Genomic DNA, 24,122 nt, shown 5'->3' with positions numbered 1-24,122 from the left:
TCTGTTTCAAATTTGGTATTTTTTCCGTTTATTATTTTCAAAAAATCAAAAATCCAAAGTAGCCCCCGGAATCAAAAGAAGCCCCGCACGACGGTAAGTTTTGACTATTTCATCACACCAACCCAACTCCCCTCCCTATCTTACACTATTTGTATGAATCTTCTAAAAATTATATGGATCGTCACACATCTCGCAACCCCTCCCAGCTAAACGTTGCGTAATTTATGAATGTTTCTTTTGATTTAATGAAAATATCATTTGTATAAAGTTGTGTTTTCGTACTATGTTTAGGTGTACAACAAGTCCTAATACTATTTCATTATTTCGCTTCAGTGCTTTGTTTGCTAAGTCCTTTCTAACACCGAACTACTTCAACTTATCCTAAACTTGTGATAATTTCGAATTCTGTCCCTTTTTTCTTAGTTGTGAATCTTCACGCTTTGGAAGAAGTCTTATTTTGGCCGGAGATATGGGTTTGACATCATAACTTGAAGATTCATATGCGTACTCTTGCCCCACCGGTTCCTGCGTACTTTTACCCCACAGTCCCAAAAAATATTCAAGTAATGGTTTTGACTTCTTGGAAAACCAACCGGATTAGTGTTCTGTACCCCCCCGTAACGCTGGGTAGACACTTTTGCGTGGTGTGTTGCGGTGTAAGATCTACCACGGTCACATTGTCAGCTACAGGCAAATCCTGACCCAACGAATACCTTCCCCAATATCCAACTCCGTGGTACTTATGAGGGTGTCGCTGAGTTGGGGGCCTCTCGTTAAGTAAGTACTACACCAACACTTCCTTGCCCTCCCAAGTTACGGTGAAGATGGGCGTGGCCAGGAGTAGTAATCCTCATGCTTTTGTGACTTTTATCCTAGATTGAAATCAAGGACCACACCCACCTTGATTTCTGATAGCAATCTGAATAAGGATTCCAAAAGAGAAACATGAGTATCACTAGTGTCCAATCTACGAAGTACACCGTAACTATGCTATGCTATGCTGCTATGCTATGCTAACCAACCGGATTAGTGTTCTGTACCATAAAGTACTCTATACAATAGGTTATCGAAATGGTATAATGTTCACCTGATTGAACGTATATATGATAATGAAATACTAGTTGCGGAAATCCAATTATTTTTAGCAAAATGACCAAAAAGTTATCTAACTCCATATCTCCCTTGTTGTTTATTCAAATCTTTTACAATTACACATGATAATGGTTGGCCAGAATACCTGTCAAACTGATGCAGTGCTGCTAGTTTATCTTTTTTTATTACTTCAAAAAATCGAAAACGTATTCTTACCCCACGCGCACTCTTGCCCCACTCTACTCTATACATATATATAGTATACTTTCACGTGGTGGGTGTTTCAGAGATACTGATTTATGAAAAATAATATACACCGTGTCGCATAAGAAAAACAGACTTACTTACTTGATGGGCTTCAGCTCTTCAATGAACCTACGACGAATGGAGTATCTCCAATGGACTCGATCCTGGGCCAATCGCTTCCAGTTGCCCTGAACATTGAGCACCCTCAGGTCCTCTTGAACTGCAAAAAGCTTTCGTGTACGCTGCCTTCCACGAAGCCTGCGGCCTCTTCCGGGTTCTCTACTAAATATTATCTTCGCTTGACGTTCGTTCGGCATACGAACAACGTGGCCAACCCACCGTAGTCTGCCGTGTTGTATAAGCTTAATAATATCCAGCCCTTTATACACCTGGTACAATTCGTGGTTCATGCGACGCCGCCAGATACTGTTCACCTGTTTACCGCCGAGTATTGTCTGCAGCACCTTACGCTCAAACACTCCGGAAGCTCTCCGATCAGCCTCCTTTAACGTCCATGTTTCATGGCCGTATAAAGCCACCGGAGGAATCAGAGTAGTATACAGCGCGAGTTTTGTTTTCGTTGGCAGACTACGGGACTTAAGCTGGTTACAAAGTCCGTAATAAGCCCTATTTGCAGCTGTAATACGCCTTTTCACCACGCGGGTAACATCATTATCGCACGACACTAATGTTCCAAGATACACAAATTCTTCTACCACTTCAAATTTTTCACCATCCAGCACCATTTCGCTACCACAACCACTAATGAACCCACGTTGATTGCCAGCGACCATGTACTTCGTTTTGCTGGTATTGATCGTGAGTCCAATCCTCGCTGTCTCCCTCTTAAAATGCACAAAAGCCTCTTCCACGGCACGACGATCAATCCCGATAATATCGATATCGTCCGCAAATCCAAGGAGCATATGCGATCTTGTGATAATGGTAGCGCTTCTTTGCACACCAGCCCTCCTAATCGTTCCCTCGAGCGCTATATTGAACAGTAAATTCGAGAGTGCATCACCCTGCTTTAATCCATCTAAGTTAACAAATGACGTCGATATTTCATCCGCAACCCTTACACTTGATTTCGATCCGTCCAACGTTATACGAATCAGCCGTATCAGTTTCGCCGGAAAACCGTGTTCAAGCATAATTTGCCTTAATTCAGCCGTATCAGTTTCGCCGGAAACCCGTGTTCAAGCATAATTTGCCTTAATTCATTCCGATTCACTGAATCGTACGTCGCCTTGAAATCAATAAACAGATGATGTGTCTGCAAGTCGTACTCCCGGAATTTATCAAGGATTTGTCTCAGGGTAAACATTTGATCCGTCGTTGATCGGCCCTCACGAAAACCTGCTTGGTATTCGCCGACGAAGAACTCTTCAAGCGGTCTCAATCTGTTGAAAAGAATACGGGACATAATTTTGTACAGATCTAGAGTGGGCTATGTGGTAGTGTCAGGGCCTGCACATCGAGAGGTCCACGCTTCGAGGCGCCGAGTAGATAAAGATTTTTTCTTGTCAAGTCTTATGGAGAATGCTATCCATGGTAGTCTTTTGATACACAAACTACACTTTATTGCATGACAAAAAACTACATTTAATCTTACTAGCTAAACACACATTCTTGGGTTCAATTTCCATAAAATTTGGATTTTGGAGTTGGATGGAAGATCGTGTCCAAGAATAGTAGCCCGTACATCAGCGGTTGAATCTCGACGACGAAGGTTGTGGACGAAACGAATCGCCGATTTGAAGCAGCGATGGAGTTGTTCTCGGAGTGCGGCTGACATACCAGGATAGTACACCACGTCACAGTAGGTGAACAATGGTACCACCACGGCTTGCACTAGTTTGCGTCGAGTCGGAAGAGAGAGCACTGCCGTAAAACGTCGGAATGTCATATACTTTTGACATGACATGAGTGCCATATACTTTTTTCACCACGTCATTCACCTGCTGCGTCCAGCTCAGGTTACAGTCCAACTGCAGTCCTAGATTAGTTACACTGTTACAAACTGGAATCCTTGAGCCACTGAATACGATGTGTTCTTCCGGAACAACTCTGCCCGTCTTGCTAAAAACGATCACTTGCGTCTTCTTTGGGTTAGGTAGGGGTCGTTCATCAATGATGTCACAGGTTTTAGGAGGGAGGGGTCAACGATTTTGTGACACTGTATATACTAGGTATACAAAAAAGCGTGACAGAGGGGAGAGGGGGTCTAGAAATCTTAAAAAGTAGTGGACGTCATATTTGAATCGTCCCTTAGGGAATAAACAGTTTATCTTTGACCACCCGACCACCGCTGCAAGATCTGCCTTGATGCTTCGTACAATATTGTTCACTTCTGATATAGGTCCAGACATATATATTTGAAGGTCATCAGCGTACATATGCCAATTGCATTTGAGACTTGTCGGCAGGCTGTTGATATAGGGTGGGTGGACCAATTGTCGCCATACATAAGAACAACTATTTTTTTTATAAATAAAAGGCATGTGGGTAGACTTTATATATCAAGTTTTACTTCCTGCTCCTTAGAACAGCTGTGAAAACCACAATAAAATGTGTTATAATCCTCAAAATTGATTAATCCATAATAGGAACGCATGCACCAGTTGTGGCACTATTCTTAATTTTGGTTCCTTATTTGGCAAATCCCATTGTTTTCTTATGGGACTGACCAAATTGGGACCACTAGTGCGACAACTGGTGCAAAGGACGTCAAAAATTAAGCAAAATCAATTTTTACAATTATGCTTTGCTTGTTTTGGAGGAAATCAAAGGTGTTATCGTATCATATGAATATGCTTTATCGATATGAACTTGGTTTGCAGTGATTTGATTGGCCATTTGGCATATAAAGCACTAGTGCGACAACTGGTGCTATAGCCACAACTGGTACATCTAGCCTATTTGAGGTTTTGAGAAAACATTGTTTATTATGTCATTCAGATATTGACCACACCTCGAAGATTTTTTGGAACGACACCATAGAATCTCGATTTTTTGGTGGAATACAGCGGTTGATCTGCAATGACCATTGCAAGATACTTTGGACAATTTGTCTGCTTGGGCTTTAAAGCTGGGTATCGAATTCTCCCCGGAGAAAACTGAGATGGTTGTCTTTTCAAAAAAACATAAGCCGGCTAAGTTCTCGCTTCAACTGATGGGTAAGACAATCACTCATAGCATGTCTTCTAAATACCTCGGGGTCTGGTTCGACTCGAAATGCATCTTCGGGAAGCACATTGTGTATCTGACACAAAAATACCAAAAACGGGTCAACTTCATGCGATCAATAACCGGAACATGGTGGGGTGCGCACCCCGAAGATTGTCACGTTGTACCGAACAACCATTCTGTCGGTCCTCGAATACGGTAGTTTCTGTTTTCAGTCCGCAGCTAAAACACACATGCTGAAGCTTCAACGGATTCAATACCGTTGTCTCCGTATCGCGTTAGGTTGTATGAATTCGACTCATACGATGAGCCTGGAAGTACTTGCGGGAGTACTGCCGTTGACAGATCGTTCCGCGGAATTATCGCTCCGGTTCCTTATCCGCTGTGAGGTTCTCAATCCATTGGTCATTGACAACTTCGAGAAGCTGCTCGTACAAAACCCCCAATCTCGATTCATGAGTTTTTACCACTGGTATATGACGCTGGAGGTAAGCCCATTTTCGGTCGACACCAATCGTGCTAACTTCTTAGACTCTTACTGTTCCTCTGTTACTGTTGATCTGTCCATGAAGCAGGAGGTTCATGGAATTCCAGACTTCCTTCGTGTGGAGGTCATACCTCCATTGTTTGCAAGCAAATACGGGCACGCCAGCGAGGAGAGAAGCTTTTACACAGATGGGTCAAACATTGATGACTCCACTGCAGGGATGCACTGCTGGCGAACATGAGTCGATTCACGATTGTTCGTTCCTCCGCTTTGTTATTGAACAAGTGAATCGAAGCATGCGGTTGTTCGTAGCCTCTGGAGAGTAAGGTGCCTCATCCGACAAAGTTGTTCGGGATTCAAAACAAAGACGAATAAACTTGCTCTCCATGCCCTAGCGACTCAAGTTTGTGGGAGAGTGTAACACTCAGCGATTAACTAGAATCGTAAGTTGTAACAAGAGAGGAGTAAGCTTGTTCGCTGTTGAAATAAGAGAACGACTAAGATGATAAGCTGGCGATATAGAGTGTATGGTGCGGGTGGGTTTTATTTCATTTAGTGTGGCTCAAAAGCGCATTGGTCGATTTCAACTAAATTCAAACTCTATATCATGAAGTTAATCATTTCTGTGTTAGAAAATAGGGAGGATATATGGGTAGTGGATTTTTTTAGAAAACCAATAATTCAGTATTGCTTTTAAAAGCATTTGTAGATTTCAATCAAATTTGGAATACATCATTAATATCAAAACGTCGATTATTCCGGGGTTGAGTGGGTTTTTTTAGTAGATGGAAAGGGTATCAATGAGGAGTTCATTTAGTGGAGTGGGAGGCGTTTTTTCGAAAATGAATATGTTATTCGGTATCACTTCCAAGCACATGAATCGATTTCAACCAGCTAGATTTGTATTACATTCAAGAATTGGAATAGTCTTATAAATGAGGAATATAATAAAGGAGAAGATAAATCAGATATTTTAATTTCTGCATTCATAATATTGCAGCCTACCTGTGTTTTTTAGTGTCATGAGACGAGTTAAGTACGAGACACTGAAGACGGCCTTGCTGTTCAGGTAGAAATACGTATCTGTAATGTTACAATCAAGTGGTGGAAGAATTAAATGGGATAGTACTAACTCATCTTATAACAAATGGAGAAAAAAATTACATTTTAGGAAAACGGTTCAGAAGGTTGTGGAATTTCATTGGGTGGGTATGGGAGGATATTTTTTTAGAAAACAAAAAAATAAGCGTAACTTCTCAAAGCTCGATTTCAACCACATTCGGAACATAACTTCTAGGAGGAGAAGAGAGAAATTTTCGTGGTTTTATTTAGAAAACTTCTTCGATTCCAATGAAATTTTGAACACATTTTCAATCTATTTAAAAAATCACATTTCTTGAAATTTGCAGTTTTGAACAATTTATTCCATATTGTTTAAATGTTGTTTGACAATTTAAAAAAGTGTTATTTTTAGATCCTTAAAACTATAGGTCCAAATTAGAAATCGTAAAAAAAAACGCTTGTTCACAGCTCATGAGTGTTGCTTTTCATGGGTTGAAATCTTTGTTCGATTTAATGTTTTCCAGAGCCACTGGAATTGCAAACGGAAGTAAATCTTTGTTCAATTTAACCTGAAGTATGTTGTTCGTGTTCTGTCCACCCAACCTGTTTCGTAGTGCCGTATAAACGTTATTAAATTGAGAAAAATCTCGCTCGACATCGGCCTGCGATGCAGCGGCCGCTAAAACGACCCTAGCAATTTTCCACAGTCGATCATCTTCCGTCCTTTTCGTGAAATAGTAATGCACAATGTTAAAGGCTGTGTCACTGGCCGGAACTCTTGCTTGATACTGAATATTAGTAAGAATGTGTTCTAGGGAGTTGTGACTTGAACCTTTTTGAGTGTCCAGACCTGATCCTTCTCCAAACATCTCGGTGATAAACTCGTCGACGTTGAATAATTCGTTTTCATTCAGGCTTGTTGATTTCTGCGGCATTCTCGATGTGCTTGGGCCTTCGCCTGCGTCATAATCGGCCTGTATTTGGCGCCACAGCTTTAGCAGAAACTCCTAGAAAAATTGAAAATTTATTTTTAAAATAAAAATAGAGTGTAGCATAAGTATGACTTACCACCACGCAATTTTTTTCCGTACTTGTAAATAATTCGGAACCATTAAAGCTCAAACGTGGATCTAAGTACAACGCAGCTTTATATGCATTGTTGTTCATCAATGTTTTCTGACGGGTATTCATAGATTGCAGTATTTTCTCCTTAAAACGGTTGTCTCCAAGCTTCGATACACGGCCATATGCCTTGAGCCATTCAATGTGGAACTGGCTGATAGTGCACTCCAACGATTGAACGTGATACTCGCATCGTATAAAGGTTTAAAAGCATCAATATACTCGTCTATCATTGGCCAGCTCTCAGATAAGTCTAAAAGGAATCAAGGTTATAACAAAAGATATTACCGCATGTGTTTATTACTAACCAAGCTCAGGATGCTTGACACCCAATCCCGAGAAAAAACCACGATTTCCGTCCAGAGCTTGAACCATAAGGAAATTATGGTTCCAGCGTGTTTTATTAGGTATGGGCGGAAGGGCAACGCCAGTGTGTTTGAAGCGGTTTTTTACCTCCAACCTACGGTATGACTTTACTATATCCGTCACGTCCTTGAGTTCTTTTTCGTGGCCTCTGCTAGCATCATTAACTACAAGGTTGACAGTATGAGCGCCACAACGTACGCATTCGACAAGGTTTATATCCAATTCTTTTTCATAAATTTCCACTTTTGGGTCGATTATAGATGGGTCGTATTCGTCGTCATCAACATTGTTCACTTCTTCCCCATGGAAGAAATGAGAGATTATTTCATCTTCTTGTACGGATCTTATGCAATTTACAGCCTTGATTCCATTTCTGGCATTATCGATTGTTGCAGAATAAAACTGCCAAGCTTGAATCCCATACTTCGCTGCTAGGTTGAGAACTTCTGCTTTTAAATTTTCTCCAGTATGCGTGTCACAAAGCTCGATAACTCCTGAAAATGTATTTTAAACTGGTCATCAGACAACCAAAATAGAAAGATTCCCTTTTCGAGATCATCAGCAAGCTTAAAAATACAAAGTACCTTGGGTTTACTAAGTATCGAATACCCACAAATATGATGTAAGCAGGGCTGGTAGCGGTTTTAGGGATAAAAAATAGACTTAAGTGAAAAAAGTGAATTCCAAATATAAGTTTTTATTTATTTATTTATAAGTTTGTTGTATAAGTTCAGTAAAAATAGTAAACAAACTCGTTTGCACTGAGTACTTAATGTAAAGTATCTGTATAAAAAGCTCACATTTCTCACAGCTCACAGAACTGGGACCGATTTGCAGCTTGGGCGTAACTTATTTTGTAAACAACCATTGTTTCCCTTGTCCTAAGACGAGTTTATACCATCCCATTGAATTCCACCACTTAATTGTATCTTGACAGATACGTATTTCTCTTTCTCGTATCACTCTTTTTGCCTTTCTCGTATACTAACTATACGTAAAGGCTATATGATCGCTCCAAAAACAAACTTTTTATAGAGGGGCCGGAGACCCATAGTGTTACATACTGATCGACTCAGTTCGACGAATAGAGGTGTGTGTGTGTGTGTGTGTGTGTGTGTGTGTGTGTGTGTGTGTGTGTGTGTGTGTGTGTGTGTGTGTGTGTGTGTGTGTGTGTGTGTGTGTGTGTGTGTGTGTGTGTGTGTGTGTGTGTGTGTGTGTGTGTGTGTGTGTGTGTGTGTGTGTGTGTGTGTGTGTGTGTGTGTGTGTGTGTGTGTGTGTGTGTGTGTGTGTGTGTGTGTGTGTGTGTGTGTGTGTGTGTGTGTGTGTGTGTGTGTGTGTGTGTGTGTGTGTGTGTGTGTGTGTGTGTGTGTGTGTGTGTGTGTGTGTGTGTGTGTGTGTGTGTGTGTGTGTGTGTGTGTGTGTGTGTGTGTGTTTTCTCTTCCTAAGCAATGGAGGAATCTGCTCAACAGACATCCTGGGTTGACCAGGAAGTGCAGGGGTTAGGGATCACCGAGGAGGCAAGACTACATCCCCGACCCGCTAAACCGTTTCCATTGCCATAAGCCCATAGTCCCTTCAGTACAACCAAGTAATGCTTCAAAGGGGCCAGTGCACAACGCACCCTCGAGGTTAGCTGCGTGTCCTTGCAGCACCGAACATCGTAACTCCTTTTAGAAGAACACCATGGTATCGTGCCAGCGCGTTGCCGGCTTTCAGGGCCTTACCGCCCTATGTCCTCGGAAGGTGGGGAAGGTCGACTTCGCGCCTGCTTCCCTCTGCACGACTGGTATCAAATGATGCCAACCCCTTGACCTTTCTGCCCAGCACACCCTTGCCGACGGTGCCTACGCCTGCCCCAGCCTTGAGGACCCCTTTCCGTCCTCAGGCTCAAGAGTTGACCGACGCTGCGAAAGCGACGATACCATGTTGTTCTTCTCTTCAGCAAATTTCGGTTTTATGCTATTGTAGTCTCTGCATTTATGTTAATGTTCAAGATTCTAACTCTGAGGCCGAGTTGTGTGTGTCCCTCAATCATTTCACTTCAGGACATTATGGGCAACATAGATATCGCTAAACTCCACGTTTTAATAATGCAAAAGAAGCATTACGTTGCTGTATACACTCAAGTGACTATGGTAGTGAAAACAGCTTTAGTAGGCTTCGTTATGCTCACTCAATCTCAGGAGCACATGATAATTACTCTCATTGTCTTTCCTATCCTCTAACCTTTTCGTGGCATCACGATTTCAAACGGTAGTAGGGAATGATTAGAGTGAGTGCATCACTATGGTATTTTTGGTAATGTTCTAGGTTCAAAGCCCGTCGCGTTATACAATTTCTAAAATTGTTCGACTATACAGCTCGTGAAAAATGAATGAAAGGAAAAAGCGACGAATTGAAAAAATAATTGCATCTGATAGGCACGATTTTCTATTATTTCCTAAGGCTAGCACTAGAGAATAGAATGATGGGAAAATAATGTTCCTCGCCGAAAACAACAAAAAAAAACAAATCCTACACTTATTGTATAAAATCTTGGCATATCGGGACTGATTTGAGCGTAACTTAGTTCGTAAACATACATTGGAAGGCAAATTCATGCAAGAGTAAGCATTTCATGAGAAAACCATAGTATTAAGATTAAGATAATTAACCATAAATTAAGTTTCCCTCTATCAGATAAGGGAATTAGTTTTGGATAAAAACGCTTGCATTCTACGGAATTCATGAAACAATGGTTAAGAAAATTATTTTGAGCTTTTTAGTGGAATGTCTTCACTTGTCCTAAGACGAGTTTATACCATCCCATTGAATTCCACCACTTAAATGTATCTTGACAGATACGTATTTCGACCTCAACAGTAAGGCCGTCTTCAGTGTCTCGTACTAGACTCGACTTAGTTTTGTTGTTTTCGGCGAGGAACATTATTTTCCCATCATTCTATTCTCTAGTGCCAGCCTTAGGAAATAATCGAAAATCGTGCCTATCAGATGCAATTATTTTTTCAATTCGCCGCTTTTTCCTTTCATTCATTTTTCACGAGCTGTATAGTCGAACAATTTTAGAAATTGTATAACGCGACGGGCTTTGAACCTAGAGCATTAACAATAACACCGTAGTGATGCACTTACTCTATTCATTCCCTACAACCGTTTGCAATGGTGATGCCGTGAAAAGGCTAGAAGATAGGAAAGACAACGAGAGTGATTATCCTGTGCTCCTGAGATTGAGTGAGCATTACGAACCCTGCTAAAGCTGTTTTCACTACCATAGTCACTTGAGTGTATCTAAGCAGCAACGTAATGCTTCTTTGCATTATTAAAAACGTGGAGTTTAGCGATATCTATGTTGCCCATAATGTCCTCTGGAAGTGAAGTGATTGAGGGACACACATTGGGCTTACAAACTCGGCCTCAGAGTTAGAATCTTGAACATTAACATAAATGCAGAGACTACAATAGCATAAAACCGAAATTTGCTGAAGAGAAGAACAACATGGTATCGTCGCTTTCGCAGCGTCGGTCAACCGGGCGGGTTCCGAGCCCGAGGACGGAAAGGGGTCCTCGTCAAGGCTGGGGCAGGCGTAGGCACCGCGTCGGCAAGTCCCTCTGTGTGCTGGCGAATAGGCCCTATCGCAGAAAGGTCAATTTGGGGTGCACGCGGCATCATCATTCTTGATACCAGTCGTGCAGAGGGAAGCAGGCGCGAAGTCGACCCTTCCCACCTTCCGAGGACATAGGGCGTGGTAAGGCCACCTGGAAAGCCGGCAACGCGCTGGCACGATACCATGGTGTTCTTCTAAAAAAGCGAGTTACGATGTTCGGTGCTGCAAGGACACGCAGCTAACCTCGAGGGTGCGTTGTGCACTGGCCCCCCTTTGAAGCATTACTTTCTGGTTGTACCGAAGAGACTATGGGCTTGGCGGCAATGGAAACGGTTTAGCGGGTCGGGGATGTAGTCTTGCCTCCCTCGGTGATCCCTAACCCCGCACTTCCTGGTCAACCCAGGATGTCTGTTGAGCAGATTCCCCCTCCATTGCTTAGAAAGAAACACACACACACACACACACACACACACACACACACACACACACACACACACACACACACACACACACACACACACACACCTCAATTCGTCGAACTGAGTCGATCAGTATATAACACTATGGGTCTCCGGCCCCTCTATAAAAAGTTTGTTTTTGGAGCGATCATATAGCCTTTACGTATAGTTAGTATACGAGAAAGGCAAAAAGAGTGTATACACACGCACTTTAGGCTGAAGAAAAATTAGGCGATGAAAGAGCTTTCTGGATGATTTACCATCGGCGGTGTGTCATCTGTCTCTTTCCGTTCTTCGAAAAATTGTGATTGTGGTAGTGCAACACCGAGAAATACCACGAACATTCATTCAATAAGTACGGATTCATGCAGTGGTGTTGCCAATTTTTGTTTTTCCCCTTAAATTTTAAATAAAAAATTGTGAAATCTGGAATTTACAATAAACTTCAAAAGTTTACAGATTTTATACTTTTTTTTATTAAAAATGCTGAAGTTTTAACATAAGAAAAAACTACATACTTATAATCTGAAAATACAATTTTATACTTTGAGTTGCATTCCTTGCTTTTTCTTCGTCAATTTTTTTCAAAAATCTATTGCAATTAATACTTACCGAGGCAACGATTGGTCAATGTCAGATCTTTATAAAATTGCACACTCACGCCTAGAACTGACCGGTGCATTTTGGTGGTTGTGTCGAATTTAAATGCGAGCATCTGGTTGTGCACCTCGGCATGAATATGCTTTTCGATTTCTTCACACGTTTTACCGATTAGCTCCGCTATATTGTTACGGTTCACTGTGAACTTGAAAGCCTCCAAAATTGGGTCCACTATATCCTTCAGACCCTCCCATGCCATACTGGCAAAGGGACAGCTGTGTAGGGTCACTAACTTAATTAGACCTCCAACTACCTTCTGTTTAGTTAAGCGAACAACAATCTGTTCCTCCGGATTTGATGGCGTAATTCTCGACCGTTTCTTGTGTAGAAACAGTTGAACCTCATCTGACGTGAGCCGCTTTCCAAGCTGTAGAGCATTAAATTCTACCGGATGCTGTTCACGAACATGTCTCAAGCAATTCGAGATTTGTAGCGTCTTTGGTGCGTAATAGCAATTTTCTGCCGCTGTACACTGGTATCCATCATTTTGCTTCGGAAACAACATGCGAATCTTTACAGAAACGGTCTTATGTTCCATTTTGATTGAACTGAAACTGGCAAACAACTGTCGATTTCTTTTATTTATATTTTTACCCTTCTTACACCCTAAGAAGGGTATAAAGATCGCTTGAAAAACCGACTTTTATCCGAGGCTCGGAGACCCAAGTCGTATATACCAATCAACTCAGCTCGACGAACTGAGCACATGTATGTATGTGTGTGTGTGTGCGTGTGTGCGTGTGTGCGTATGTGTGTGCGTTACAAAAATCTCACATCAAGATCTCAGCCGTCCGTGGACCGATTTGGTATTTGGTTCCAGAGATATGTGAGAAATACGAACATGAAGTGCATTTTCAGAAAACTAACAAAATAATGTCACATGAATATCTCAGCCGTCTGTAAACCAATTTGCATGATTTGATATTTAAACGAAAGCTATGACTTTGCCATTGAACCCATTGTATTTTGTTTTTGCAATTAGACATTGGGTTCCGGAGATATCTCTGAAATACGAACATAAAGCATTAGACGTATCAACTTCACACATTGGTAAAATATGTCCCATCAAGATCTCAGTCGTCCTTGGACCGATTTGTGTGATTTTATCTTTAAATGAAAGCTATGTTTTTGTCATTGGACCCATTAATTTTTTTTCTGCAATCGGAAATTCGGTTTCAGAGATATCTGTGAAATACGAATATGAGACATATTTTCAGACTACTAATGAAGAATTGTCACACCAATATCTTGGCCGTCTATGACCCGATTTGAACTCTTTTGGGCTTAAACAGAAGCTGTAGTATTGCCATTTAAGGCGGCAAATCAAATCTGCAGTCTTTTTGTATTTTTTTAAAAATTTGATAAATTTCCAGAAATATCCCTTTTTACCCTTCTTACACCCTAAGAAGGGTATAAAGATCGCTTGAAAAACCGACTTTTTATCCGAGGCTCGGAGACCCAAGTCGTATATACCAATCAACTCAGCTCGACGAACTGAGCACATGTATGTATGTGTGTGTGTGTGCGTGTGTGCGTATGTGTGTGCGTTACAAAAATCTCACATCAAGATCTCAGCCGTCCGTGGACCGATTTGCACGATTTTAACACTAAACGAAAGCTATGACTTTCTCATTGCACGAGTTCAATTTTTTTGCAATCGGACATTTGGTTCCAGAGATATGTGAGAAATACGAACATGAAGTGCATTTTCAGAAAACTAACAAAATAATGTCACATGAATATCTCAGCCGTCTGTAAACCAATTTGCATGATTTGATCTTTAAACGAAAGCTATGACTTTGCCATTGAACCCATTGTATTTTGTTTTTGCAATTAGACATTGGGTTCCGGAGATATCTCTGAAATACGAACATAAAGCATTAGACGTATCAACTTCACACATTGGTAAAATATGTCCCAACAAGATCTCAATCGTCCTTGGACCGATTTGTGCGATTTTATCTTTAAACGAAAGCTATGTTTTTGTCATTGGACTCATTAATTTTTTTCTGCAATCGGAAATTTGGTTTCAAAGATATCTGTGAAATACGAATATGAGACATATTTTCAGACTACTAATGAAAAATTGTCACACCAATATCTTGGCCGTCTATGACCCGATTTGAACTCTTTTGGGCTTAAACAGAAGCTGTAATATTGCCATTTAAGGCGGCAAATCAAATCTGCAGTCTTTTTGTATTTTTTTAAAAATTTGATAAATTTCCAGAAATATCCCTTTTTACCCTTCTTACACCCTAAGAAGGGTATAAAGATCGCTTGAAAAACCGACTTTTTATCCGAGGCTCGGAGACCCAAGTCGTATATACCAATCAACTCAGCTCGACGAACTGAGCACATGTGTGTATGTGTGTGTGTGTGTGCGTGTGTGCGTGTGTGCGTATGTGTGTGCGTTACAAAAATCTCACATCAAGATCTCAGCCGTCCGTGGACCGATTTGCACGATTTTAACACTAAACGAAAGCTATGACTTTGTCATTGTACGAGTTCATTTTTTTTTTTGCAATCGGACATTTGGTTCCAGAGATATGTGAGAAATACGAACATGAAGTGCATTTTCAGAAAACTAACAGAATAATGTCATATGAATATCTCAGCCGTCTGTAAACCAATTTGCATGATTTTATCTTTAAACGAAAGCTATGACTTTGCCATTGAACCCATTGTATTTTGTTTTTGCAATTAGACATTGGGCTCCGGAGATATCTCTGAAATACGAACATAAAGCATTAGACGTATCAACTTCACACATTGGTAAAATATGTCCCATCAAGATCTCAGTCGTCCTTGGACCGATTTGTGTGATTTTATCTTTAAACGAAAGCTATGTTTTTGTCATTGGACCCATTAATTTTTTTTCTGCAATCGGAAATTCGGTTTCAAAGATATCTGTGAAATACGAATATGAGACATATTTTCAGACTACTAATGAAGAATTGTCACACCAATATCTTGGCCGTCTATGACCCGATTTGAACTCTTTTGGGCTTAAACAGAAGCTGTAATATTGCCATTTAAGGCGGCAAATCAAATCTGCAGTCTTTTTGTATTTTTTTAAAAATTTGATAAATTTCCAGAAATATCCCTTTTTTTATTTTGAAATCGTTAAAAGCATGATAATATCAGTTATTTTATATTCAATTGAAGGTCATATGCATAGAAATTGTAATGTGCACTGGGCACACACAACCATTCAAAAGTGTAAGAAGGGTTGCGTTCATTGTAGGTGGATTAAGTCGGGTTTTTTATTTATATTTTGACAGATCAGGCGCAACAAACCAATAAGTCTGAATGAATAAAAACCAGAGCAAAAAAAGTATCTCGCGTAAACCCTGATTACGGCTTATAAGCCAAAGGTAAACAAAGTCTTCTCTCACTGATTCTTCACAAATTACGTAACGCTGCATGGGGGAGGGAGGGGTCAGGGTGAGCGTTATGATCCATACAAAAAAAAAATAAACCTTCCATACAAAAAATGTAACGTGAGGGAGGGTGGAGGCACATAACATATAGGCATCTTTGCCGTTGAATGTGGTCCTTCCATGATTTTAAAACACTAGCAAACCTAGTGGTGGAAGTCAAGCTTTAAGGACATAGTTGGAAGAGTACCACGATGGCAGTCAATATGGCACCGGACCTTCCACGGGTCAATACCACACCTCCCGCACTCCTCTCCCACCAACATTCGAATGCATCGAACAGCACCGAACAAAAGTTTGATATTCAAATTACTAACCTGCTCACAGCATATTTATTTACTTCCCGTGATAATGAACATGTTTCTTCAAAGAGTCCTATGCATTTCGGCACGAATTTTAGCATAAATCAGCAGTTTCGTGCCAATTTAATAGCCGTTCGCGATTTGGTGGGCTTATCACTGCACTTCACTTCTTCTCAAAGGGCATTGAAAAAATCAAATTTTCACACACTTCTCTGCACATGAGCAGCCCGAAATGTTGATGGAATGCAAATTAAACATCACTTTTTGAAATCAGTCACTTGTTTGAAGCGAAAACTTAATAAAAACTGCTATTTTTGACCGAGAAAAACCATTAAAAACGGATCGCGGAGCGAATGTAAACACCGGGACCGGCAGCGGCAAACTAATATTTAGGGTGGCTCAAAAATTATTTTGCTCCGCCACGCTCAGTCGAATATGTTTCATATTCTGGGTGTCTTCCGATGGTTTGGGCTGGTTTGAATAGGGGCTTACCGTGCACAGGTCGTTTCAGGTTTGTATGAGGCTTCATATGGCGAGGTTAAATTTTACATTATTCTGATTGTGGCGCTTCGTCATTGGGCTCTGGCGAGGGGGGAGACCATATGACTGGATGAAATATTCAAGAGCTTTGATTCCATAGACAATGCATATTGAATTGTCGTTCCAATAGTTTTGAGTCGATTCTAATCGAGGTTGCGAATCCTTAGCATGATAATTAGGCTTCTCAGAAAGCATCAGTGAAACGTGTAATTCAACAAAAAAGCCAGAATTTGTCTGTGATATCTATCGCACCAGGAGCAGATACTTCATACAAAAAGTGTGACATGGGAGTGAGCGGGATATAAAATGCTATTTTCGCGTTACGTAATCAATGAATCTTTCCCAAGGTGCGGTTTTCATTCAGCTATGTGGGTTCTCTTTTCGCCAGCGTTTGGAGGAGAGGCACTGTAGCCAGTGTAATGAAAGGTTTAGTTTACCATACTAGCTTTCATACAAACTTTTAACCGGCTTGTGCTCAATCAGTTTTTGTTCAAATCGGCTTTTGGAGGACCCTTGGAGCATGGGACGGAGTCGATTGAGCGTGGTGGAGCTGGGTTGTTTTTTGAACCACCCTACTAATATTCTTTGTTTTTTTTAAATACGACACCAATACTACTACACAATATGACTGTTTTTATTGTACTAACACTTTCAAAGCTTTGTTTTGGTACTCAACCCACCTTCACCTTAAGAGCCCCGCACATAGGACACGTTTGCGTTGCGTTTGACACAGTTCCCATGGGAAAACTGTCAAACGCGAGGAGCATCGCATGCTTTGCTATCTCTTTCTTTCACCTTTGATATTGCCGATTGTTGATACACAAAATAGTAGAAAACAAAAAAATGAATGTGAATCAATAGTTATTTGATTGTTTTAGTACTTTCACTATTTTTACACAAAATTGATTATATAAGCAAACTAGTAAACCATAAATCTGTGCTAAATATTGATTTTTGTTGTTGAAAAAATCGATGAAAGTGTATAAGTCCCATGGGAAGCAAAAATAGAGGTAATAAACTATACAGGATAATTGTCGCTGTCGTGACTGGCGAGACATCTTTTGCTGGCGATGATAGGGCGATAAAAAGGGCTTAACAAAGGAAAAATCAGTACGTTTTGACAGTTGTGTACACAACATGTTTAGGAATGAGGACACAGCGAACCGCAGCGACAGTCGTCCTCTAAGGTTCATAACCTCTATTGAAACAAAGGATTAAATAAGGCATTATTTCATTTCTTCATGCCTGACAGATGCGTTATTGCAAAAAAGCATTATTTCCTCTGTTACTCAATTTCGTACAATAGCACTTTCCCAGATAATAGTGGCGTAGAATTGCAGTCCAATTACACGAAAATCAAAAATGCTGGATAAACAGAATCTCTTTTATGTATCTCTAGGTAACTTTAAATTGTAGGGTAACGATGGTATTTTGGACATCTGAATATATTATGGACTTTTGGCTATATTTTGTTTATTTTGTTACATAAATGTGGTTAGAAATGTGATTATGAAAGAGGCCATAGAGACACATGATTCCTATTTATTTGAAGAAAGTCGAAAAACACGCAAAATATAACCAAAAGTCCAAAATATATTCAGATGTCCAAAATACATCATTGTTTTTGCTTTTCAAGTATTTTTCGAGGTGTCGCTACAGTATCGACTATACAATCAGCATTCAGCGGACGGAAGGAGGGGTGAGGCCTCTCGTATGTCGAAGACATCGTACTTCAACGACGAGATAGAGGAAGCGCTCCGCCGCGAGCACAATGCTCTCGGTCTGAGCGGCGAGCAGCTGGTAACAGTACTCCCGCGTGCATACGATGCCACCATTAGGAAAGTCCACCCTAGGAATGGGAGGCCACCGGCTTACTCTAAAGACACTATAATATATAGTGTCTTTAGTGGACTCAAGCAATTGCGAACCTGCGCCGCGCCTGCCTAAGGTCGATGACATACTCACGCGTGTGCGTGCGCGAACGTCTTTAAATGATTACTACACTAACAGTGCTTCATTTACGCGTCGATGGTCATGTGGTCTACATGCAGGCCTTTTGATCCCGACGTCAATGGTTCGAACTCACTTCACTTTTTTTTAAATCATTTTCATAAGGCAACTTTTTGTATGAAACATATGAAAATTTTGTATGGAACGTCACACTTCGCTCAACCCCCTCCCCCTCTAAGTGTTACGTGATTTGTGGACGCTCTCATGGCTAAACGGAGTACTCAGGAACTTTCACTCAACGGAAACCTAATCGATTTTAATAGAGGTTGAGTATCTTTAGTCATGATCGCTTAACTCCTTTGAGAGCATCACTGATACGTGCAGTGCAACATAGTAGTCTGAAATTGTCTGTGCTATCTTTCACGCCAGGAGCAGCATTGTTACCTGATGAGTAGTTACGCAATTAGCTCCAAAAAAATACCATAAGATTAAAATCGATTACCGTTTTGACTCATATTCAAAACACTTTCAATTAAAATATTTTTATTGATCAATTGTTTCTATCGGGAAGCGCAAGAATAGAGAATATACGCGCTTGATAATTATATTTTATTGATTGTAACTATCAATGCTGAACAATTTTATTGAGTCAAAAATTATATGACGATTCTTAAGTCCTTAATCTGTACGCGTGGCGTGAAAAATTATTTATTTATTCTATAATAACGGAATATTTCACATATGAAATATATAAATCTATATATAGATCTCCATGTAATGATTGTTCGGAATATGAGTTTGTTTGGGATTTGAGTCTAAACGGTACTAACAAATCACGAAATCCAAATGTTTTCAATTATATGGGTGTATTTGTCAATTGTTTCAGAGCGTCATTTTTGTTCTTCTGATTAATCCTTCTTCTTCTTCGTTTTCTTTTTCGTCTTCAAAAGCTCTAAATTCCATATGTAACCTGGGACGCTTTTCAACTTGGTATTTTAGTAGCATTTCTTCAGTTATTAATTGAAAGATTTTCTTTGCCCGCCAATGTATGAGCATGTATCTTGCGGGGAAGAAGAATGATACAAACCATTGGAAAGAAGATTTAAATGTGATTGAAATGCGTTCAAAAATCATACGTTACGAAATTACCCACTTATTCCATCCATAATCGTCTTCAGAAATTAAAGAATGTATACCACATTTAGTTGAAATCTACCCATGGGTGTAGGAGGAAATAATGAATATATTTGATTGCAATCGACCCACGTGTTAAGAATTTACACATAATTTTTCGTTTTCTAAAGTAGTCCCTCTTCACCGAATGACGTATGAAGCCCTAAACGTAATTCAGCGGAATTTGACAAAAATATATGGGCTAAGTGTCAAATCTACCATTTCCGTCGCCGTTCCATATTGTGAGGGACCCTCTAATCCCATACATAAGTTGTTCCATTAATAATGAATGTGTATTCCAAATTAGGTTAAAATCGAACCATGCATTCAGAAGTTACAGTGAATTTTATGGGATTTCCCAAATGTACTAATCATCAAAAGCTGCACTTGTTCGTAAAATGAACAAGACGAGATTGCCTTTATTCGCTAACTGTTATTGTCAGATTTTCTGGATATGATACACTGCGCGGCGTTTGTAATGTTCATAGCGCCTACTTTAAGCTCGAAGAGCCTAGTTCCGTGTATACTGCTGAGATAGCAGCTGTACACTATTCACTCGAAAAAATCGCATCTCTACCTCCTGACCACTTTTTCATCTTCACCGATAGTCTAAGTTCCTTGGAAGCTTTTCGGTCAATGAAACCGTTTAAGCACTCAGCGTATCTTCTGAATGGGATACGAAAAGCTTTGAGTGCCTTATCACAACGGTTTTACACAATCACCATGGCTTGGGTCCCTTTGGCTACGGTGGGCGATATGCAAGGTGATATTTTCGATCGGAAAATCACCTTCGATTATTTTTTCACATTAGTTCGTCAGGAAACCTTCCCGAGCACCACAAGTCAGACAAAAAAGGTTCAGCAACTTGATTGTGTCTAAATCTGGTCACATATGAGTTGCAGCAACCTATGGGAAGCATGTTTGCTGCTAGGGTTAAACAGCTTGCAACAGAAATGGACAAATGGGGAGTTGGGTAGATGAATGTATTCAATTCGCTCGCAGGTGTCGAAGCGTCCATAAAAAAGGAATATAGGACGAGACTTCATCCGAACCATGTGTCGTCTAATGTCCAATCACTACACTTTAAACGCACATCTTTTCAGAGTGGGGCTCTCGGAAGGAAATCTCTGTGTTTGCGGCGAGGATTATCAGGACATCGATCATGTCGTGTGGGCGTGCGAGGAGCATCGTGGCCCCAGATCTACGCTAACTAAACATCTCCGGGTCCGAGGAAAACAACCAATGCTTATAAGGGAAGTGTTGTCGGGCCTTGATCTTGAGTACATGTCCCTGGTCCACCAATTTTTGAAAGTTGCTGATGTAAGACTGTAATCATTGTCTGCCCATTCCCTTGTCTGTCGAACCCCATTACGAATGTCTTCCTCTTGTTGTACATTTCAATGTCTGTCGTTAATCCCTTCCGTATGTCTTCCTCTCGTCGTTGTCTCCCAAAAAAAAGTTTGTTTGTCCCGTTACAGATGTGAAACATCGCGAGGAATGTCAACTTTGTGAACATCAGCATCGTAATTACTTAAGTACCCTAAAATCCTTTCCTTTCCTACTGTATTATTGTATTCCCTAACCTCGACTAAACCGCGAGTCTTTCGGTTCCCCAAAACTAACACTATGTATAAGAATTAAGAAATGTATTGTTAAACCTGATTCCGGCTCCGTAACGCTTCACGGCAAATGTGCCTTCCAAATAAACGATAGATTAAAAAAAAATTGCGCATACACACACATACAGACATCTCCTCATTTCGTCGAGCTGAGTCGATTGGTATATAACACTATGGGTCTCCGAGCCTTCTATAAAAAGTTCGGTTTTAGGATGATCCTATAGCCTTTACGTATACTTTGTACACGAGAACGGCAAAAAATGAGAGTATGTTCTGCGATCAACAGATTTTCATGTATCAGGTTCCCAAACACCCTTGGATATTGCAAATTATTTGAAGCATCTTCGAACCACTACACCTTTTTGTTTTAATTATTTTTTGAAAGATTCAAATTGTTCCTGAAATATAAAATTTGCGCATTTTTCCCCTTAGTAAAAAAGGGAAGCCTAATAAAGATTTCACCAAGCGCGCTGGGAGCTCACGCTACTGGAGGGAGATATATATCAGAGTGTAAAAGTGCCAAACCTCTCTAGGTTACTTCAACTTACTAATTTACTTCAAAAAGTATTAAAATGCGTTACAAACACTAATGCTCCCGAACAGCATGGTACACGCTCAGATGAACATAAATTTATATGTTCCCCTGTCTACGGCTTAGCAACTTCTTATAAATGGGTTCGAATTGATTGTGACTTTAAAAAAAAAACATTTGAGTTGCACGGCTGTTTTCTGTGATAACATATACCAAAAAGTAGATCGAGCACGTTTTCGAATCTTCTGTCAGCTGAAAATGATTACTTCGCATTGATAAAGCTTTTACGGAGCCAGTCTTCCGTGATCAGCGTCGTGTTACGTACACTAATCTCTATCATTCGTTTAGCTCCCTAATGAATCGTAAGAACATGAAAGATGAATGTGTTTGTTAAAGATAGTGAAGATATTGGGCAAGGTCAAACAATGAACTACTTCAGAGAACTGATCAGCAAAGACGAATGTGAACTAATTGTTCGAAACGCTTTGAAATCAAGCGATGCTTTGGTGATCGAGTATAATATTTCGAAAATACCAGGACACATAGGTTTTCTGGGAGAATATCTTCGACTAAAAGTGCTAGTAGAGGTTTAATCATACAAAATTTGCCTATGAAAAATGTTTCTCCAATAATAATTTTATTACCTTCCAGAGAAATGGCGTTCAGTCGCGAGAGCGCTATTTCCTCAAGTCGCTACCCATCGCAGATAAGAATCAACGATCCATGATGGAGAGTTTGGGATTTTTCCGCAAAGAGGTTGGCGTTTATTCGCAGATACTAAACGCCTTTGGTCACAATGCGACGCCGTCCAAATGGCGACCAAACTGCTACCTGACTCGCAACGATCTTATCGTTCTGGAGGACCTGACCTGGCAACAGGGATTCAGCATGCTAGACACCCGAATGGCACTGCGGCAAAGTCATCTGCATTTGGTGCTGGATGCGTTATCCCAAATGCATGGACTGTCTTTGAACTACGAATACAATTGCGTCAGCGGTCAGCGTTTGGACGAGCTGCACGCGGATGTGCTCTTCGAGACGAGTGTTATTCGAGATAACAGTTGGTTTATGGCCGGTTTAAGTGTAAGTTATGCCATATTTGCAAAGTAAACTCAAATCAAAGCGAACCTTATGTCCACCCTAGGGTATTAAAGCAATTGCACTAAATGGAACCAAGTATTGCAGAGATCCTGCTAAAAAGCAAATAATGGAACAACTGATGGATAGCAAATTGAATCAAGTATTCGAAGTCATAAAGCCAACATATGATTTCCAAAGCGTTCTAATCCACCGCGATATTTGGCTTAACAATTTGATGTTTCAATTAGAAACAAATTCCACTACTGATGAAGATAATTTGAATTCACCCAAAAGTTGTATTCTTTTGGATTTCCAAATCTGTCGCTACCTGCCACCAATCATAGATTTCTTACTGACGCTCTACCTCACAACTAGACGATCGCATAGAGATGATTTTTTCCAGGAATATTTGAATTTCTACTATGAACGTCTGTCTAACAAAATGCGAGGATTCAATTTGGATCCGGATACAATTTTAAGTCGTAGCCAGCTGGATCGTAGCATAGGGCACTACAAGATTATTGGACATGTTTTTGCAGGGGTTTATCTGGCCCTAACGAATCTGCCGGCGAATGTATTGGACCAGTTGCATCGGGACGATCCGGATTTATATCACCAATATTGCAACGGCAATCGAGATGAATTCTTGCTGAAATATCTACGCGATGATGAATTCTATCGCGAAACAATGACCGAATGCGTTGAGGAAACAGTTGAGTTTTTCTTCGGATTTGAGAAAGAAGGCTGACGTGGAAAATACTTGCTTTGAAAAACTGTAAAATAAAAAACGTTCATTACATAAGGCATAAAAAGTTGTTTTTAATTTCATACTGACCAAACAGGGCTAGCTGCATGTCGAAGAAGTACTTGGATCCAGAGGTGTCGCACATCGTACATAATTACGAATGTTACTTCAAAAGGCGACGATTGGTGTTAGTTGATAGATCACTACATTTGACGTGACGTATTGTATGGATTTCCCCTATAGATTTTATGGGAATGGAAACTTCAAGATTGCCCTGAAGTGTCCTGTCATTGCGACTCTATTGGCTCCATTGACACTTCATTACCAAAGCGACAAACTGTTAGTTATAACAACAGTCGCAACGCGTTGGTTTAAAGGAACCTTAATTATGATTCGTAATTATATGAGTTTCGAAGAGGTTAAAAAGGGGTAACTTTCTTATTTGAGGTTATGGCTT

The 24,122-nt window shown here is 40.4% G+C and overlaps 2 protein-coding genes across 2 annotated transcripts in view; one reads left to right on the top strand and one right to left on the bottom strand.

Moving 5' to 3' along the window:
• Positions 1-8,040: 8,040 nt before the first annotated feature.
• Positions 8,041-24,122, bottom strand: part of LOC134213654 (WD repeat-containing protein 75) — a 128,259-nt gene continuing 112,177 nt past the window's right edge. Inside the window, exon 7 of the mRNA XM_062692905.1 lies at positions 8,041-8,058. The gene's annotated coding sequence lies outside the window, so the exon portion shown is untranslated. The remainder of the gene's footprint in view (positions 8,059-24,122) is intronic.
• LOC134218073 (uncharacterized) lies at positions 22,147-23,732 on the top strand. Its single transcript, XM_062696939.1, has 3 exons — positions 22,147-22,427; positions 22,492-22,923; positions 22,985-23,732. The coding sequence occupies exons 1-3, from the start codon at positions 22,218-22,220 to the stop codon at positions 23,666-23,668; spliced, it is 1,326 nt and encodes a 441-aa protein (XP_062552923.1). The 5' UTR covers positions 22,147-22,217; the 3' UTR covers positions 23,669-23,732.

Source organism: Armigeres subalbatus, chromosome 2 (assembly GCF_024139115.2).
Source record: "Armigeres subalbatus isolate Guangzhou_Male chromosome 2, GZ_Asu_2, whole genome shotgun sequence".
Taxonomy (NCBI): domain Eukaryota; kingdom Metazoa; phylum Arthropoda; class Insecta; order Diptera; family Culicidae; genus Armigeres; species Armigeres subalbatus.
Note: the sequence above shows the minus strand (reverse complement) of the source record. Positions and strands in the feature narration are given on the sequence as shown.

What these genes read in the sequence shown, in the direction of transcription:
- LOC134218073 (XM_062696939.1), top strand. Translation starts at nt 22,218, where the DNA reads ATGAATGTGTTTGTTAAAGATAGTGAAGATATTGGGCAAGGTCAAACA. An exon ending in GACTAAAAGTGCTAGTAGAG is followed by an intron (nt 22,428 to 22,491) that starts GTTTAATCATAC and finishes ATTACCTTCCAG; the next exon opens with AGAAATGGCGTTCAGTCGCG. An exon ending in GGTTTATGGCCGGTTTAAGT is followed by an intron (nt 22,924 to 22,984) that starts GTAAGTTATGCC and finishes TGTCCACCCTAG; the next exon opens with GGTATTAAAGCAATTGCACT.